At 33.1% G+C, this 20218-nt stretch overlaps 1 protein-coding gene across 3 annotated transcripts in view; it reads right to left on the minus strand.

The window, feature by feature from the left end:
* Positions 1 to 20218, minus strand: part of snz (sorting nexin snazarus) — a 38581-nt gene that overhangs the window by 8905 nt on the left and 9458 nt on the right. For all 3 annotated transcript variants that reach the window (XM_074185309.1, XM_074185308.1, XM_074185310.1), the window contains 7 exons: positions 13512 to 13758; positions 10659 to 10902; positions 10316 to 10602; positions 10085 to 10258; positions 9342 to 9608; positions 9138 to 9271; positions 8463 to 8697 (listed from right to left, as the gene is read on the minus strand). In XM_074185309.1, coding sequence (XP_074041410.1) covers positions 8463 to 8697; positions 9138 to 9271; positions 9342 to 9608; positions 10085 to 10258; positions 10316 to 10602; positions 10659 to 10902; positions 13512 to 13758 — 1588 coding nt within the window. The remainder of the gene's footprint in view (positions 1 to 8462; positions 8698 to 9137; positions 9272 to 9341; positions 9609 to 10084; positions 10259 to 10315; positions 10603 to 10658; positions 10903 to 13511; positions 13759 to 20218) is intronic.

Genomic DNA, 20218 nt, shown 5'->3' on the forward strand with positions numbered 1-20218 from the left:
TAAATGTCAATGTATTCAGGCAATTATCAAAAGTTCCGCCATTTTGTATTAGTTGAAGATATTGACATTATATTCTAGGGTTGTGAAGCATTTGTCAGGAGCTTCAAAAGATGTGTCACAAGACCCCCCTTTCCATTTAATTTTTTTTCCCAGATGAAAGTTTCATCTGTCAATTTCACTTCAAAATAAAGTATTCGTGCATTAATTTCATTATCCCAAATTTAAATTTTATGAGTTGACCCGTTCAAAAAATAAAAGGGGGGCATTAAAGAAAAGCACTGTATATACAGTGAAATACCAATATAAAGTTATGAGAAAACAATTGATATCAATAGTTGTACAGTTAGTTATCCTACAAAAATTATCAGAATTAGAACCATACAAGGGTCCGATGCTTCTGTAAACCTTTAGATTTACAATAGCTAAATTACTGTTCTTATCATTTTTAGCTTCACTTAGTTTGGGAAAATTCCCCCTCATTTGGAAATCAAGTTATATAACGCCAATTTTCAAGTCTGGTAATAAAGCAGGCATAAATAATTAAGTAATACTCAAACTACTTGAACACATCGTTTTTGATAATATAAAGATTCCTTTAAAACAAGTGACTATCAATGAACAGCATGGATTTGGTGAAGGTAAATCTACCAACACAAATCTACTGTTGTACACCCAGCATATTTTTAATACTCTGGAAAATAAACAACAAGTGGACGTAATTTAGACCGATTTTTCAAAAGCATTTGACATCGTGAACCAAAAAGTTCTTTGTGAAAAGTTGAAGGCAATTGGCTTTTTTCGGAATTTGTTGTGTTTGGGCAAACTACTTATTTTCGGCAAAATAAGATTATATTTGACTTTTCTGCTTTTTAATCAAAAACAAAACTGACAACAATAATGGTAACTATATAAAACAAATAAATAATCTCAACTTCAATACTAGACAATACTAGATGTGAAATTAATTCACAACATCCTCCGGGGCTCGCAAATTACTGCTTTGGCTTCAACAAAATGATTTTTGTGATAGGACGACGATAAACTCCTGTTGCTGTAGTCACTTCGACTACCCGTACTCTGCCATCGGGACCAGGAAAAATTCGCGTAACTTTTCCTCTTGGCCATGAGTTTCTGGGAAAACTATCATCCGCAATAATGACGATGTCTCCTTCTGCAACATCGCTACTATTGAACTGCCACTTGCTTCTCTTTATCAGCGAGGGTACATATTCTCGTATCCACCGTTTCCAGAAAAGGTCCGCATATCTTTGTGCCACTCGCCATTGTTTTCTAAGATGTGAATTTGTATCAGCAGAAATACCTAGTGGATTCACTTCATTGGACTTCCCAATAAGGAAGTGATTGGGTGTCAAAGCTTCCACATCTTGATGATCAGAAGACACATAAGTTAAGGGATGGCTGTTCACTGTATACTCAATTTCAACTATAAGAGTATGCAAAATCTCTTCTTTTGGGCTCTGTTGGGTAAGAATTACTTTTAGGGCACTTTTAACAGATTTAATCATTCTTTCCCATATTCCTCCCATATGACTTGCTGCCGGTGGATTCTTGAACCATTTTATATGACGAATGCAGCAAAACTGTTGAATTCGGTTTGAATCTAGTTCTTTGATGGCTTGTTTCATTTCTTTTTCAGCTCCGCAGAGGTTTGATCCATTATCAGAGTGTATTTCTGATGGATTACCTCTTCTACAAATGAATCTACGAATTGACATGATGGCAGAATCCGTAGTAAGGGAAGAAGCCAGTTCTAAATGAATTGCCCTCGTTGACATACAGGTGAAGATAACCCCGTACCTCTTTTCTTTCCTTCTACCAATTGTTACTGTCATTGGGCCAAAATAATCCATGCCTGTAATCATGAATGACCTGCATTGTTGTACTGTCCTAAAGTCGGGAATTAGTCCCATCTGCTGAGTTTCAACCCTGGCGTTTTTCTTCTTACATATAATGCAGGATGATATACAAGCTTTAACTGCTGATCTAACGTTGATTATCCAAAATCTTTCCCTCAAATGGTTTATGATTTGTTCTCTTCCCTGATGATAATTCAGTTTATGATAATGTCTTATCAACAACTTGGTCATCCAGTTTCTTGAATCCAGAACAATTGGCTGTCTCATATTGATATCTAGGTGTTGTGCTTCATCCAATCGTCCGCTTAGTCTCAAAATATTGTCTTGGCCGATAAATAAATTCAAATTACGAAGACGACTTTGTTTTCTAGGATTCTTCATACGATTGAGTCTCTCAATATCTTCGAAGAAACAACTCATTTGTGATTGCCTAATAATTTCAAGTTCAGCCTTTTCAAATTCTTCAACCGTTAGCTCTGTGAAAATCTGAGGAGTTGGTAGACCAATTTTCTTCTTCATGAGATGAATGAATCTTATCACCCAAGCGACCGATCTGACAAGTCGTAAATAATTCGAAAATCTTGAAAAATTGATAATTTCTTCACATCTCTTGTTGATTACAAAAACAAAATTCTTCTTTTTTTCTACTTCTGTACCATCTTCTATCTTTTCTTCAGCATGAGGCCATTTAATCTCTTCTGAAGTCAAGAACTGAGGACCTTCAAACCAATTCTGAAAGTTATCAATGTTCCAGACACCCCTGGTCGCTTCATCTGCTACATTGAACTTTGTCGGTAGCCAATGCCATTCATCAGGATTTGTATTATTAGAAATTTCTCCGATTCTGTTGGCAACAAAAGTCTTATAACTCCTTGGGTGCGACTTAATCCAACTTAAAACTATTTTAGAATCAATCCAAAAGAATTTTTTATCTATTTTTATGCTGTGGCCATTTTCGATAGTTTTAGCCAATCTTGATCCAAGAAGAGCTGCTTGAAGTTCAATTCTAGGTACTGTCATGGGTTTCAAGGAAGTGACTCTTGACCTAGCCATTACCAAAGACGTTTTAATCTGATCACTGGAGTCTTTCATTTGAAAATATGACACAGCAGCATATCCTTTTTCACTGCCATCCGTGAAAGTATGTAGTTGAATTTCAACAATTTGACTGCTGAATCCATACCATCGAGGAATTCTCAATTTTTTTATTTTATACACTGCAGATAGCCAAGATTTCCATTTTCTAAATAGATCAGGAGTGATTTTATCATCCCAAGCAATTTTATGTGACCAAACTTCCTGCATCAGAATTCTGGCTTGTATAGTGAAAGCTGCTAACAGGCCAAGTGGATCATAAACTGACATTACCACTTTCAATAGTTCTCTCTTCGTGGGAATATTGTCTGTTACAATTATTTTTTCATGTTTTTTCAAAAATGTATCAGGAAAACTGAGAAGATCATCTTTTGTATACCATATTAAACCTAAAGTTCTTCCAGACGTGGGTAACTTTTCAGTATCGGTACTACTTTTGGATAGTATTTCAGCAGGTATATTTGTCAGGACATGACTAGAATTGCTGACCCAGTTTATCATTCTAAATTTGCCTTGATTATGGATGTTTATGACTTCGTGAACAATTTCAATGGCTTCTGCTTCGTTTTCAAAACTGTCTAAATAATCATCCATGTAATGATATTTTTCAATAGCTTTCACTGCTTCTGGATGTTTCTTTCCATGTTTTTTAGCATTTTCACGAAGGACGTAGATCGCAGAGCTTGGAGAACAGATTGCTCCGAAAATCATGGATTTCATTTGGTAAGTAAGGATAGGTCCGTCTTTATTTCTTCCCCTCCACAGAAAACGCTGCGAATCTTGATCTTCATTTCGTATGTATATCCTTAAAAACATTTCTTCGATATCTCCCATTACAGCTATTCGATTTTGACGAAAATTGAATAAAATGTTTACTAAGGAATTCAAAACATCAGGACCTTTTAATAAATTTTCGTTCAAATTGATTCCATCTATTTTGGCTCTGGCATCAAATACAAATCTAAATTTTTGTGGTTTACTAGGATGTTTTACTGCAAAGTGTGGCAAATACCAGGTTTTGTGAGACGTAACGGCGGCTTCTTCGCAAGTCAAAACTTTTGCGTATCCCTTTTCAACGAAATTTTCTATTTTTTTGGAATATTGCTCTCCAAAATGCTGATCTTTCTGCATTTTCTTCTCTACAGTGAATAATCTATTCAACGCGGTAGCTCTGCTGTCTGGCAAATCGATATTTTCTTTCTTCCAAAGCAAACCAATTTCCCAGTGGTTGTTCTCTACTTGGCGACATGTTTCTTCCATGAGTTGGAACGCTTTTTTGTCTTCTTCTGAAATATGATTGAATTTGTCATTTTCAACTCCCAAATTATCCATCAGAATAGTTTCATTCATTAGTTCTTTCAATTCGTCATCTTCAGAAACATCATTTTTCATATAACATGTCATAGAATAATGAGAGTCGACTCGATGTTTGAAATAGGAAGAGTTTCCATGAACCACCCATCCTAATTTGGATTTGGAAATAACAGGTGCATTGGGAGGCCCCTGTATAACATCTCTGGCTATTGTTAAATCGATGTGGTCCGATGTGGAATTCGTGACAGATGATTCCAAGTTGTCGCTAAATTTTTGACATCTACAGATTGAACAGGAAGCTTCAAATTTGAAACTGTTCTTACATTTGACATGTCAAAAATTTCCTGATTGAGCGTTCCCTGAATTTTTAAATTGACACGTTTCGATTGGTCGTCTGTATAGGAAGTACAATTGGTCCAATACATTTTCAATGGATCATTTACACCTACAATTTCACTACAATTTTATTATGTCACAAACATTTTAGTGAATTATACATGATTTTATACATATAACTCTCATATAGAAATGCAACTGAGCCCTATTTTGAAGTGTACTAATTATTGTCAATATTTGGAATAAGTAAATCACCCACGCACAGGCACTGCCTTAGTGGATACTTGTTTATTCGAAATATCTCTGAATGAAAGTGCACTATTATTATATTATTGTATTTTATTTTAAGAAACTTATTATTATTTTGAGAATTTATTGAGAATAAACTTATTATTATTATATTATTATTATATCCACTCCTATCTCCTCGGCAAGGTTGGAGTCCATCAATGTAACCGTGCTTCCTTCATCAAAGAGCGCATATGTTTTCATCGACTTTTTGGGGCCGATGACAGTGACAGGAACTATTCGAAGTAAAACGCTTTTATATTCGGTTTGAATCTGAAGAAAATGCTCATTATTAAAACAATCAGGATTCTGTGATTCCTCTTCTTTCTTCTCAGCTGTGATATTGGAAGCGGCTAACTGAGTTTGCAAGTTGTATCCCTGCAATTGGTTTGGATTTACTACACTATTCGGGTGGAATAAGCGATTATGGTATTTTTCGCATTTCTGCAAACCACAACGTCTTCGATTTTTACATTTGAAAGTACGATGAGACGAATTGAGGCAAGAAAAGCAAACTTTTTGTTCTTTCACCCATTCCCATCTCTTATCAGTGTCGAGACGCAGGAAATGGTCGCATTTGTATATGGAATGAGTAGATTTAGAGCAAAATCGGCAGTACTTTTCCATTGATGAGTTTTCTGTTCCAATGAAAACGTTCGTTTTATTTTTCTTGTCCATATACGGGACTGTTGATGCAGAATGTGAAATAGAAGGTTTACATAACAAACAAGCTGCTGAAGATTCTTCTTGTAACCACTCTGAAAACTCTTTCAACGATGGTGTAGGTATGTCTTTGTATTTCTTGACAATAATTCTTGCCCACTGAAACTGAAGGTGTTCTGGCAATTTTTGAACGAGCTGACTAAGAAGTTGGCTATTGTTGATATATGTTTCCATTTTCAACGATTTTGCAGTGACAGTAAGATTAAGAACCGAATTGGCAAATTTTATAAAGGATATTGGAGAACGAGTATTCACGGGTGGTAATAATTTCACTTTATTCATCATGGATTCCATTATAAATTCAGGTCGTCCAAATCTAGCCTCTAACGTTTTAAGTATGTGATTGAGATTATCTGGAGATACAAATAGTGGCTTCACTGCATCTAAAGCTTCATTTTTCAGGGCTTTTTGTAAACGTAGCAAATTTTCTTCATCAGAGTAAGCACATGTTTCAGTGGATCGTTGATATAGAGAAATAAACATAGGCCAATCCTCAACATTTCCATAGAAATAAGGAAGTTCTTTCCCCACAACATTCCTGCAGGATACCTTAGAAGATTCGTTGTGGATTTGATTTTGTTTGGTTACTGATTTGAAAGCATCTGTCATTGCTGAAGTGAATTCTTTCATAAACTGATGTGTTGTGATAGGTTCATTCATTAATTTTTCGGTTTCTGGGTTTGACTGTTTTGAATACGGAAAACTATTTTCCAATAACCAGTCAACAACTTTGACATGAGTATTTTCTATTGAAATATCTGATAACTTGGCGTATGGAAGAGAATTCATTTTGCTACTTCTTTCAATGCTTTTTTATGTATGCTACTTTCCATACTTTCACTTTGCTCACTACTACTTTCAATGCTTTTTGAAGATTTTTCTGCTTCTATAGACGTTTGAATCTCCAAAATAGCTAGCTCTCTTTCAGTTTCACGTTCTAAATATTCTAATTTTTGTTGTTCGAATTTCAATTGCCTATCTTCTAATTCTTTCTGTAGTTGATTTTCAGCCTGCAACTTCTTTAACTTCAATATTTTCAATTTACTTGCAATTGATCTACTTGACTTGATAGATTTTGATGACTCAACTGATTCATTTGGCGTATATTTCGACGGCGGGATTCCAGCAGTGGCTCTGCTAGTTCTTCGAACAGCACCTTCCTCTCGTGACATCATTCAATTGGGGTTTTACAAATTTGACAGCAATCAATAATTTCCTTTTTAGAATGCGTCTTCAACTCGAAAAGGTACTGAACAAAACTCGAAGGACCAAAATGTTTGGGCAAACTACTTATTTTCGGCAAAATAAGATTATATTTGACTTTTCTGCTTTTTAATCAAAAACAAAACTGACAACAATAATGGTAACTATATAAAACAAATAAATAATCTCAACTTCAATACTAGACAATACTAGATGTGAAATTAATTCACAACAGTTGGACTGTCTCAAGTTATCTTTGTGATAGATCACAGTTTGTGAAAATTAAAGGATTTATTTCTCATAAGATATTTGTTACCTCAGGAGTACCTCAGGGCAGTCACTTGGGACCTTTTCACTTTAATATCTTTGTAAATACTGTAAATTACTCAATCTGAAATACTGATGTTTGCTGACGATCTAAAAATGTTCAGGGCAAATCAATTTATTGTAGAATTGTGTGAAAATTCAAATGGACCTTAAATCTTTCTTATACGACTGGTTATAGTATTGCAGGGAATAAGTTTTTTTTTTTTTTTAATATACTTTATTGTCTGAAGAATAAATTCTTATTGACAAAGCCTTGTGCGAAATATAAATAACATATACATGAAATCACAAAAGTAAAATCACTAAAAGTAGGTTATAACATGAAATGAAAAGAGACATGTAAATAATAACAAACGTTCAGGATATAAGAACATGGTCAACAAAATGTAAATAAATCAATTTAAACTAAATTGAATGAAATGAAATCAATAAAATACCGTAGATATTACAGTTAGTATACAATCTTAATGTCAAGATGGACTTTCATTTACAGTATGAATTCATATGCAGATCAACTAAAGATTTCACCAACCTTTCTTCTATTAAAAAACTATACTTTGCATTGGTATGATCAGTGATTGAGTATTGCACTCACATCTGGTCTCCAACTTACTTCAACCACGGTCAGTCCTTAGATATGTTGCCTTCAAAATGAATATGCCATCTAGAGTGCATTTGCTCTCTGAAATTAGCTCTACTCAGTACAAGACGGGCACATGCAGATATAATATTGCTCCATAAATTGTTGAACAACGTAATTAATTGCCCAATCTTCTTTGTCAAGTCAATCTGAATTTCCCCGAAGAGGACACAACAACCAAACTTTCAGTCTCGACTTTAATATGTGTAATTATAGAAAACATTTGTCTAGAATTTTATTAAATGTCAATGAAACCAAAATTGATTTGCTTCACATCTTTCAGAGCACTCTTAGATATACTCTATGTGGTATAGATTTGTTACACTATTTTTAATCACAATTCATTTTAATTTTCTCTATGTAGGTTGATTCATTAGATATATAGATAGGTACTAGAATAGTTAACTTTCTAAGGTAAATCTACTGTATAAAAATTGAGGGGTTACCTGTTTAATAAATAAATATATTATATTTTATAGAAATAGCAGAAATGTAAATGTAAATTGTCAGTATATGCTGTGTAGTAAATCAAACATGTAAACTATTTCTCATTTAAAATGATTCTTAATAACCCAATCAAGTAAATCAATAATAAATATATAAATTCAATATTACAGTTGAGAACTGGTAATATAAAAGTCATGAGTTTGCTACAATACCTGAACGAAGCCAATGAGTGTTTTTCGTACATATTTGAAAACTCCTCTCATGTCAAAAATTTCGCTGAGCAGACTATACAGAGGTTCGGCGATAGCATCATCTGACATTTTTGGAGAATGTCCGTTTGTCCTGACGAAATCAACGGTATCGACATTTGATTCAAGACTCTGTGACATATCTTCCTCTTCACTCTCTTTGAGAATCGAGTAAGAGTCTCTACTTTGTTCGCTACCGCTAAAAACATCATTGGCTATAATTCATTAGCATTAGCTCATAAAAAATATGTATTTTTTTTGGTTTTTGATGTTAACTTCCACAATGTAGAATCTATACAAATACAAATATTTTCAATCGATATAATTTTGTATTCTATAAAGAATACTGATAATCAGTGACTTTTTTTTCGAAGTTCTTCAATGTGTTCATTTCCACTAAGGTTTTCATCAATTTCTAGTCCTAGAAATTTTGTATAGTTTTTGTATATGATTTCATTAGTTTCAAATTGGATTGGGGGATATCGATTACTTCTTTTTTTCAAGTTATGAATGAGTAAAATGATTTTGAAAAATTTTTAATTGAATTATGAATTTGTATCCAGAAATCTTATTTAAATCATGAATTACTGTATCTTATGTAGAATCAAAATCATATTAACAATAAATAACTTTCTTTACCTCTTGAACAATGTCGAGAAGAAAAATCTAGACTTTTTGGGGCTCGGTGTGGAATGTTTCAAATGTTCTGAACTGGGGCTCAGAAAAGAGTATATAGCTTCACTTTGATTAAGCCTGTCATCCTTTAAGACAAACTGAAAATATACAGAAAATTATTGAAAATCTGTTTGTAAAACATATATTCCACTGAGCTATCTCTCTTACATTCAAATACTTCTGAATTTGCTGTTTAGCCTTGTCCAAAGTAAGTTTGTCAGTCTTCCCGAAGAGGAACTTGAAGGTATTTGAAGGAAGTTCCAAGCTGCGTATATCAGAACACAGAGGGCGCAATTTTTTGTGTAGCTCTTGAAACTGTGTTAAGCTCCTACAAACAACCCAACCTGTACAAATAGTTTCCTCCCCATCGGGAGATTCATCTTCAGACATCTGCACGACCAATACAAACTGCAGTGGTTCTCTTTCATTGGGTATCTGAAAATATTATGATTTAGTAATTTCAACCAACTACTGCACAATAACAAAATATTGGAATTCTAACTAGGAAACGGAAGGAAATAACACTGGAAAAATAGATTGTGTCTGCAAATAAATGGATTAGATTTTGAAAAAAACATCCAGCATCAACCTCACAGACATTATTCAGCTCTTTTTTGCAATTTCAACACAAGGGATAAAAGAGAAACAGCATATTCCCAATCGGGACAGTGAGATACAAAACCGAGTAAGATTGAGAAAATCACTTTCCTCCGATTGTAAACTTTTTCATTTAGGCTCTAGCTTGATCAGATGATATGGTTGAATCAAGTCTTTCAGAGAGTAGAACTTATTCGAAGCATCTTACAATTTTGTCGAAAACTTGAAGGCAATATAAGCCTATGACACACCATCATCAAATCATTCATCTATCGGAATAAACTAATATTAAATACCCCCTTTTTCAAATTTACCTCTGCACTTTGTACTATAGCCCTCCATCGCCCTAAATTCTCTGCCCAAATCTCTGTTCTTGTCAAGTGGGCCTCCAGTTGTCTTTTCTCGCCTTGCAGCCATTCAACTGCATTCTCCAGTTTACTAAGAACCTTCGAATCAGGTCTCATTGACAAACGTAAGGCTTCCAAAGCCTAAAATAAAATTGATTGAGAAATTTTATTGAAACAAAACATTATTTTGACTAATACCTGAGACTTATTGTTCAATTTTTCCTCTAGTTGATCTAATTTTCTCCTGGCATAATTCGAATGGTCACCAACATTCAAGTTATTCTCTGGACTACTCAAAGAGTCTGTTGAAATCTGTTTGTCATCTACTGACCTACTGCCTTCTTCAGTCAACTCATCTTCTCTTTCGATGGCGTTAACCATTTCTTTGTAATAGTCACTGATTAAAAAAGGCTGATAATATTTTTCTTCTAAAGTTTGAACAACTTGCCTCTGCACTTCATAAAAAACTTCTGGTCCCTTATCACCTAAGAAAATTGATTTGAAAATTGGAAGTATATAAAATGGTACACTGGAATAATACCTAATAAAAATGATTCCATGCGTTTTTTGGTGGTCTTGTCGACTTTTATCTCAGAAGTGGAATTTCTAATGAAAGTATAAAAAATTTCTGCACCAAGTTGATGCCAGTTTTTTCTTTGAGCTGTACGCAGTTCCTCCACTGACGTCCAGAATCTAATCAAGTCTTGGCTTGCCAAAGTTTGCAGAAACTGGGATAAATATTTCCTACCCAGAACATGCTCTAAAATAGTCTGTAAAGACAGTACCTACAAAAAAGTCGTATATAGTACCAGGTTTTTAATTAAAACATTTATTGGAGAATAGATTATTTTAGTTGAATATATTCACATCACAAACTACTCTGAAAATATGAATGGTATTCTTTAAGTAAACAAATAAATGAAGTATCATTGTTTAGATCTAGGTAAGTTGGTATTAATGAATTAAATGCAGATTGAAATGGAACTAAATAATTTGACTAATCATGAATAGATATTTCAATAAAGTTGTTTAACCTCATGAATGGCTTTGGGTATCCTCAGCAGGTCTTTCATTTGTCGTCTACTTATGAGAGCGTTTATATCTTACAAAAATTTGCATAGATGATTACTAATTTTTGTTCACAGAGGTAAATGATGTTTTTACTGACTATTTGTGGTAAAAATTTACAATTGAAAGTCGTTGAAACCCATTTATTTTGGTTCAACCTGAAATTTTCAAGGCAAAAAGTCGAGTGAAGGAAAGATTTTTTTGTTATGAAAAAAGTAGTTTCGATGTGACCTTAAACAACTTTACTTTTATTTTCTGCAAAATTAAAGATGCTTTTTAATCAATGCTTACACCACAAACTCCAGAATACTGTGAAATATTTGATATGTGATTTCCTCTATGAAGTCGAGGTAATTTTTTTTATTTGAGGGTAGGAAAGTTACATTCTTTACAAAGTGGAATCCTTTTCATAATTCATATTTCACGCTGTATTATAGTTACATCAGCACTTCAAATGTGGTGAACTGAGTTACTCAGAGAAAGTATACTGAAAAACATATCATTCACATAAATGATGAATGGTATCAAAACAAGTTTGGATACTTGTGGCTTTCTATGTTCTGTTGTCACAAAGTTACACAACTTGCTGTTTTGTGGATCTATTGCGAATTCTCCCGTCTCGTTGGGACACTCATCCCGAAATTCTTGTTCTCTTTTTTAATTTATATGGTTCCTTTGTTGGATTTTTATTCACTAGACACATATCAAACTGTCTCTTTCCTTGGTAGGTCTAAAGCCCATTGAAAAATGTTACTTTGTTTAGGTGTTCTCTAAAGTGCCCTGTACTTATTCTGTGTGCATCATGTTCTTGGAAACATTTTTCCGATTCTAGGTCACAAATCCCATTGTTAACACCTAAAAACTCGCTGCCCGTACGCCTATGGCACTTTATACCTGTCATGCAATCCGGCACTTCAAGGGTCACAGACACCAGTGCGAAAACGAAAAATAAGTGTGTTGTGTCGCATGATATATGAAAGACAGTTAAAACTCGATTTGTCTATTAGATGTATTCATCCAGAAATCTTGTACAAATTTAATTATACGTTTCTATAAAAACCACACAATCTACTACCCAACACCCATGATGCATTAATAATAGTCGGTTCGTAACGTAAGGTACGTCGAACTAAAGAGGAAGGAGTCCTGAATTCGTTGGCATAAGAAAAAACAAAGATTGTTGAATGCCAAACAGGCACCAAGTTATATTTTCGTTAATAATAGCCGGATGATGACGTATAACCTTCCACAATTTGAAAAATGAACAAAGCTAAATCAATAGAGAATCTGCTGAAGTGTAATTAAAGCAAAGTGAAAAGTTCACCCCAAAAAGTTACTGTTTAAGATAAACCACTGAAGAGTCCAATTCGTCTTGTTCATAAATTCTATCTGAAGATAAAATAATCATACCTCTCAACTAACGCCATACTTTATGTTACCGATTTGTCTGAAAAATTGACACGAATCGGTTACAGATATGTTGTAAGAACAACTATTAGAACTACCAACACACTGAGATCTCTTCTGACACAAACTTAACCCGAAAATGCGTTTGAAAAAACGAAAGAGTGTATTTATGATATACCTTGTCAAGCGTCAAGACCACTAGATATAAAAAAATGAATATTGTGAATTTATAAAGAGAAGACAAATAACAGCATCAGGGATAGCGGAGTATATTCTAAAATTCACTGGTGATAACACAATGAAATGGAGTATAACAAAAATTGTCACCAATGAACCTAATGAAAATATGAGAAAACTCAAAATATCCGCACATATTCTTTCATCAGGTAAAATATGTATTTCAAATAGTTTTGTAGAAATCGCTTGTATCTGGTTGCCATTGCTAAGGCAGGAGCTTGAAAATAAAAATATGAATCTAAATGGAATTCTCAGAAAACAATGTATTTTTATTAGTGTAGAGTGTGTAGACTATCGAATATGACATCTGAACATTTCATTCTTCTGACGTGTATCAAAGGATATACAGCATTTTACAATTAAGGCATTGGATAATTTTCCGAAACATCGAACAATTAAGTGAAGAATAAAATTGATTATTCGATTTGTAAACAACATTTATGAATACCATAAGTTACAGTTTGTCCTTCAATTGACTTCAGCAGATTCTATTTTGATTGATTTCATTTTTAAGATTTTGGTTACACTCCCAAAATATTGCATGTGACGCTTTTAGACATAAAATACAAATATTGAACTTATCAAACAGACTTTTACCCTCCCTGTATAATGAACATTAACGTAAATAGAGAAATATACAAATCATAACACTTAAATGATATTATGAAGGAGTGAAAATTACCCTTTTCATCTCATCTCCATACTGACATCCTGAATCCCAACCGAGACTCATCAACTTTTTCTCGCACTGTTGTTTAGCTGAAGTCAGTTGGTTTATGTGCTTTCTCAGCTTTTTAGCGGCGCTGATATCAGACTTTTGTACACCAGCAGAAGATAAGGTAGTTTTGTCATTGTCTAGATCGACTCCTTTTGCACGATTCAAGTTTTGAAGGGTTGTAGCTTGCATTAATTTTGTCACAATATTGTACCTAGACATTGGAAAGAGTAATTATAACTCATTCAGATTCACAAAAATACTATATACATTATACACATGCTGAGAATTGTCAAGTCAATGAAATTGTTTATTGTATAAGTTTGAAAATGTCCGTATAGGATGAAACTGCAGTAACGTTAGTTACAAATAAAAGTGGTAAAAAACAGAAAGTTTCATTTCTCTTCTCTTCATTATGATTTCCTACCACGTAGTAACGGCTACATCCATCAATTTATTATAATAAAATCGGTTTCTTTTCAATTTTAAATAACTTTGGATTTTAAAGTTTGCCGTGAGCACGGCAATTTATACCTAAACAATAGTAGTTGAGATAGAACAAATTTTTTGACCACTACCCTGTTATAGTATATAAGACGAGCAAAATAAATAACTTTTTGATCCTCGATGGTTTATTGTGACTTAAACCTATTCAAACTCGGAAAAAAAGTCCAGCTTCTTGATGAAGCTGATTAGGTTATTTTTTAAATGTATTTTGGGGTTAGATGGCAAGACTGAAACTCTGCCATACCATCTGCCAACCAGATTCGGTCAGCCAAGGAGCAGGCCCAGAGAATGTGTTCTACTGTTTCATCATCTTCCAAAAAGAAACTGCCGACAGTTCAAGACTCATCATATGATGATTCAAACGGCAGTAACCTGTAATTTGACAAATGTTTGGTAACATACTTCAACGAATGTATAAATGCTCTGGAATTGGCCAATTCTGGTAGATTGTCCATAAGTATGGAACTCTTCTTGTAGTTCAGGTATTTAGTATTTGTTTGGCCAAGCCTGAAACGATGCCAATAAAATATTCTGGTCCGAATAAACCACTTCCAGTACCCTGCTTTGCAAGGGGGTCAGCAGTTTCATTACCTTCCAGGCCACTGTGACCTGAAATCCGAACCACAGACACCTTCTTAAATCTTCCTATTGAGGAGTCTGTTTTGGCAGTTCACTGCTAACTTGGATGTTGCTATGTGCTTATATGTCATTCGAAAGATAATATTTCAATTGGCGTAATCAATGACGTATATTTCTCCATGAAATAAGGCGCCTAGGTCATTAGGCAGGCTGATATTATGTTTATTTTCTAATCTCAAGCGATGTTTGCAAGTATTGTGTAGTAATGAAAAGAGAAATGAAAAAAATGTCTATGTTTTTACCACTTTTATTTGTAACTAACATTACTGCAGTTTCGTCCTATATGGACATTCTCAAACTTACACAATAAAATTATAAATAAATTATAAAAGGACATTCTCAAACTTATAAAATAAACTTATAAATAAATTATAAAAGTTCATTGTATAAGTTTGAGGATGTCCATATAAGACGAAACGGCAGTAACGTTAGTTACAAATAAACGTGTATTTTATTAATTACTAAATTTTGATTGTCATAAATAGTTTCTGGTATTTTCTTTTACAGTCCCTTCCTAAATGTTTTTCCGTCGTTGCCAGATATATCTCGGTTTTTGGAAAAAAGCTTTTTTTCTACTTCTGCATCTTTATAAAAATATTGTAGAAATTGATGGATGTGTAGTTTTATTTGTAACTAACGTTACTGCAGTTTCGTCCTATATGGACATTCTCAAACTTATATAATACACTTTTAGAATTTATTTTATAAGTTTTTTGTATTAGCTATTGTATTAGTTACAAATAAAAGTGGTAAAAAACATAGAATTTTTTTTTCATTTCTCTCTTCATTATGATCTCCTACCACGTAGTAACGGCTACATCCATCAATTCATTGTGTAGTAATTTTTCGAAGTCGATGAACATTGAATAATAAATTATTATTGAATATTTCTCTATGTTAAATTATTTTTAATCTCAATCCGTTACTCTTAGTCTGGGTGCCCGGCGACATAAGGTATCCAAGATGAATAACCAGCTGTAAATTTGTGTGTGGCTTCATCAAGTGTAGTCCGACAAGATAGTCTCGGCGTTTTTTACGAAGTGGGGGCGTTTACTCATAATTTCATTCTTAAGTTGCACACCCGCAAAATTTTTAAAATTTATTCATAACGCACTTTCGAAGAAAGTATTTGAAAGAAAAATCAGTAAAATGCACAAAAATGAATTTGTCCGACAAAAATTTTGGGCCGTTGAGACTGTCCACCAACTCAAACATGTCAAAATTTTGCGTTTAAAAAATTTATGGATAACCACCTGATTTTTTCAGGATTGGTTATTTGATACATGCGAAATGCAAATATCGATTTGTCCGACAAAAAAAATTTGCCGATTCTTCAGTCCGACGCGTGAAAATTGTCGATATAAATAAGACAAAAAATTTATGAATAACTGTCGGACTGAAATGAATTTACCTTTTTAAGAGTAGTACTTATTTGATAGTACTATTGTCCGACATTTAAGTAGAGCTAAATTTCGAGTCTGACAAGAAAACATTAATATTCGAATTTCATGAATTATTCCATTGATCATATAATGAGTTGTGGTATATGTAAATTGTTTAAACGACTCATGTTCAAAATATTAAATACATTCTATTATAAAATAGATAAGGTTCATAGAAGCGGAATAATTTTTTTTTATGTTACTAATTTATTATGGATGTTATTGTTATAATTTGAAAAGAATAATTGATTTTTCAAATTTTTACTAATTTATTTTTTTGTAAATTTATAAATTTTGATTATAAATAACAGTAACAGTGAAATTTAACGCTTAAAATTTTTTCTCAATTTTTCTCAGATTTGTCGCCGCTCGAAGTAAAATCATATTCATAGCCCTCATATTGCATCATATCATCATCGTCTCCATTATTTGAATCTGAAAAAATAAATTTCTAATTATTGAAAGGAACATTATTTCTGCATTATCGATATCATAATTGATTGCTACCTTCAATATTCGATGCAATCTCTTCAAATGAAGGAATTTGAGGCCCATCATACCAATAATGATGGTATCTGCCATTGACTAATGTCCACCCACACTCTTCTGGATTTAAATTCGTGGGAGATCTCACGTGAGCATTCAGCCAAATATTCGACAAATTTATGGTTCTTTTTATCTGCTGCAATAGTTCCTCCTTTTTTGGCGGTATATTTGCAGCGTTGAAACCTCTCAATTGCTTGAATATCTCCTCACCAGTACTTTTGTTGCAAACTGCCTCATCAAATAGTTCCAGGCGTCCTTCATTAACATCATTACTCTTTAACGAGTAAATTCTACACACATATTCATCAATTATCATAAATATGTGATTAAATGGATCTATTTGAAGAGGAGACATATCTGCCAGACTATTGAATGCCTCTTGAAATTTTGCTTCTTTCTTCATAATATCGAAAGGCCTTTTTTCCTTTTTTGAAGAACGAAGGGTTAAAATCGTTCCCTGTGAATATGTGGCAAACAGTCAATGCCCGCGCTAACTGCTCCCCAATATTTATACTCTCCCCAATACTTGAAAACAGACTTCGGACTACACTTAATGAAGCCACACACAAATTTACAGCTGGTTATTCATCTTGGATACCTTATGTCGCCGGGCACCCAGACTATCTATGGCAAGAATAGATATTCATAGATCTGTGGTGGTTGTGAAACTAGTATACTCGAATTTTTGACTAAAATCGCAGCTATTCATAAACTGGGAAAAATAATTCGATATGTTGGTCAAGAAAATTGAATCAATTTTGAACATTTAGGTGAACCAAATCATTCATAACGAATCTATTTTTCTATTTATGTAGAAAAACCACACATGTTCTTATTTGAACTAAATCTGGATCTAAATTATGACTTGACTATTATAGTTTTCACTTTATTTCCTTAATAACTCTATTGTATTTTCATTTCGCGTTTTATTGCTTAATAAATTGATATTTCAGATATCAATTCTAATTTTATTTGTTCTTTCATAGATTTCAAATTATAGTAAAATCGCAGTAAAAATCAACCCCCACTACTTTCATTCATAAATTCACAAAGCTCTCGGTGACCTCGAAACGCAATGCGGAGCCGATTTCGTTCTTTTACCATAAGCGTGCGCTCATATAAAAACGAAATTTAAGGATATTATAGAAGATTTTGTGGTAAGTTACTAATTCCGTACGGCGATTTCACCGGCTATTCAAGAGTCTAACTCTTGAAACACATGTGCCGATTAATGTTATATCCTTGACTAGGATGGACATTCAATAAAACGACTATTATAGTCATAATTATAGTTAGATTATCAACATGCATACAGATAAACATACAAAGGTATAAACAAACACAAATAAATTCTAGGCCTAAATAAAATGCAAATGCAAGAGGTTTTACAATAAAATAATTTCGTCTAGGCATCATATAAAATCCTATGTAATAATATCAATAAAATATATATATATATATATATATATATATATATATATATATATATATATATATATATATATATATATATATATATATATATATATATATATATATATATATATATATATATATATATATATATATATATACAGGGTGTTTCAGAATTCGACGGACAAACTTATACCACGTCATTCCTCTTGCAAAATGATGAAAAATGAGGTAGGACATGTGTGTCCGGAAATGAGCCGTTTCAGAAATACAGGGCGTTGAAATTGCAAAATAAAAAGACCCTTTTCGTCGTAGCTCCCGGACTAAAAGGAATAAATTAATGAAACTCAAAATTGGAATTTTTGGTGATTATGTGATTGTATTTTTTGAATTCTACTATCAAATCGATTACTGATTGTCTCACACAGTATTCTGAAGCGACGTTAGGGTAATTATTTCTATTTTTTCACTATTTGTTTCTTGTTTCACTTTTTGTCTCACAATTCACTTCAACCTAGTAACAAATTCCTTCAACCTAGTAACACAACGTTGCCATTCATAAAAACGAAATTTACAACTTTGAGATTGTCAAATATATTCAAAAATCATTTCATAAAAGTGATTTGCTCATCCAGACCTTTGAATGTGAGATTGAATTTTTTTGAGTTTGTGCACCGAGAAGAGTTATATATGTGGAAAAGTTTGTCCATATTTTCAAAAAAATTCTGAAGTAGCATCGGTTACCTTAGGTAGGGCTCCAAATTTAACATACATCTTTGAGGCTGTCGAATTGGTGGCACTGAATAACTGGGTTGCAAATTTGACTTTCATTTTCTCGAATTGATTACTTTTTTTTCGGTATAATATTTGATTATGTATCCCATAATATAAAATTATATTTCATTAGCATATTTCTCAAAGCTTTAATAAGGTGAGGTATATCAAACAAAAAAAATTTTGATCATTTACATAAAAAATGGATCATCAGGAGAAATATTTAAGATACTTTTCAATTGGATGTTATTAGATCCCATATCTGAGATAAAAACAATAACATTAAGACCTGTAACGGAACGGTAATAGGAACAGTAGGGACTGTATACCGTTATGATACTTAACAAAATGTTAAATTAAATCCCTCAAAGACGACTTACCTTGAGTGGATTGCGGCTGTCTCATCAGAGTCCTGAGATTGGTACCAGTTCTTGTGGTCGAAGCTAGTCCGTGTATCAAGAAGCACGATATTATGCGGTGTGATAAACATAAATATTATCAGCAAACAACGAATATTCACAGTTGAACTGGGCAGTCGAGAAATGGCGGACAATCAACCACTTAGAAAAACAATACAACAACACTGTTCGTCCCTTTTCATCGCTCCAACACACCACAGAGGGCGCAATCATAATGAAGTCGTTTTGAGGGTACAGGGTGAGGCAAAATTAAGAAAATAAAAATGAATATGTTAGCCGTTCCGCAACAAGACCAATCTCTTTTAATTTTGTAATTGCCTCCAAAATTACTTCCTTTAACTTTTCACCAGGACAGGTAGTATTATAAAAATAGTAAGTTAATTGTTGCTTCCAATTTGAAAATATACCTTTTGCCATTAAATTGGTTGATACTTTTGCCGGCTTCATTTTTTTTTTGTTACCAGTATCTTCGAAACCAATGATATAATCGGAATGACTGTAAAATAAATTGGCTTTTATATTCATTTCGCCAACACATAAAACGCAGAATTTATCCTGGGGACATGGAGTGTCGACTTTTAATTTTAGCATTTTGAAAACCATGTCATTTTCCAAGCCACAGGATATTTTTAGTCCACTAAATAATTTTCTTAGAGTTTGTGGCGCTGGTAAACAAACCAGTTTTGTTAAAATATTTTTATATATCTTAGGCCCAGAAAAGTATATTGATAAACATTTGTATTTAAATTCAATACTATATCTTCCACCTTTGGGGGCATTTTCACTTGAGCATAATTGTAAATTGAGAAAATCAGCGATCTCTTCTGACGAGCAAGCCTTAATAATCAGTTCTTGCAGGTGACCTAAATATATTAAATTAGGTGCATCTGCAATTTTCCTTCTCAACTCTCCATTTTCTTTGCACAATTTTTCG

Source organism: Leptinotarsa decemlineata, unplaced genomic scaffold (assembly GCF_025532065.1).
Source record: "Leptinotarsa decemlineata unplaced genomic scaffold, Ldec_3_MD MMD2_tig00026369_RagTag_RagTag, whole genome shotgun sequence".
Taxonomy (NCBI): Eukaryota; Metazoa; Arthropoda; class Insecta; order Coleoptera; family Chrysomelidae; genus Leptinotarsa; species Leptinotarsa decemlineata.